At 39.7% G+C, this 957-nt stretch overlaps 1 protein-coding gene across 1 annotated transcript in view; it reads right to left on the reverse strand.

The window, feature by feature from the left end:
* lsm6 (LSM6 homolog, U6 small nuclear RNA and mRNA degradation associated) overlaps positions 1 to 857 on the reverse strand; it is a 3,747-nt gene extending 2,890 nt beyond the window's left edge. Inside the window, exons 1-3 of the mRNA XM_015394484.1 lie at positions 792 to 857; positions 294 to 393; positions 104 to 217 (exon numbers count right to left, since the gene is read on the reverse strand). Of these exons, the coding sequence (XP_015249970.1) occupies positions 104 to 217; positions 294 to 387 (208 nt within the window). The 5' untranslated portion in view covers positions 388 to 393; positions 792 to 857. The remainder of the gene's footprint in view (positions 1 to 103; positions 218 to 293; positions 394 to 791) is intronic.
* Positions 858 to 957: the final 100 nt, after the last annotated feature.

Consider the following 957-nt stretch of genomic DNA (forward strand, 5'->3'; position numbering starts at 1 on the left):
ATATTTAACATTTCTCAACTTTGGCATCTAGAGTGAAAAATCTAGTTTCCTAGATATACATTGTCACCGTTTGATTACATTTATTAGGAAAGAGCAACCTTACCATTGTTTCCTCTCAGAAAGGCATCCCCATACTTGTTCTTAAGCTGCCCGTTGACATACTCCTCTGTCTGCTCGATAGCAATGTTCATGTAACCATCCAGGCAGGCCAACACACCTGAAATGGGACAAGCATCAGCAGGGTTTCCCTTCACACTTTCTGCACTGATGCAGGATTAGAGCTGCTCAAGTACCTCTGTAATCGACGCCAGAGTTCAGTTTGACCACCACAGGTCTGCCGATGATCTGCTTCAGGAAGTCACTGGGGGTCTGTTTCCTCAAACTCATCTTGATCTGAATTAGATCAAAACAAACGAGGTTTTTTATTGCATGTTTGTATCTCAACGACAAACATTGTCGAGGCAAAAAAAATAAAAAAATCACAATTGCTCGCTAAAATGTAGCCAACATTAAAATAAACATACATTAAGTTAAAATAAAAGTATTTAAGCATATTTGACCAAACACAGTTACAGAGTGCTAGCTAGCTTTAGTTAGCTGCTATGGCTAATAAAGCTAACAGGCTAACTCCAGCTATAAATGAGTCTGTCCGCGGCTAAAGAGCAGAAACATTTAATGAAACCAACAATAAATTGAACGTTAACTGTGTCGATAAAACCAAACTACTCTACAAACATCCAAGTCTTCAGTTTTCTTAACAGAAGCCACGTTTCTGTTAGCATTTCACCCACCTGCTAAACGTTTAACACACGACTAAAGGCAGCGAACGAACCAAACAGCTACTTGTAGGTACGGAAACCGTGTAAGGACAAAACATTCCAAAAGCGAACTAGTTCATTTGACGCTGCTGAGCACCCTTAGAACCAGGGTTAGACTTGATTTATATAACTGAAAGGA

This window comes from Cyprinodon variegatus, unplaced genomic scaffold (genome assembly GCF_000732505.1).
Source record: "Cyprinodon variegatus isolate N-32 unplaced genomic scaffold, C_variegatus-1.0 Scaffold688, whole genome shotgun sequence".
In the NCBI taxonomy this organism is placed as follows: domain Eukaryota; kingdom Metazoa; phylum Chordata; class Actinopteri; order Cyprinodontiformes; family Cyprinodontidae; genus Cyprinodon; species Cyprinodon variegatus.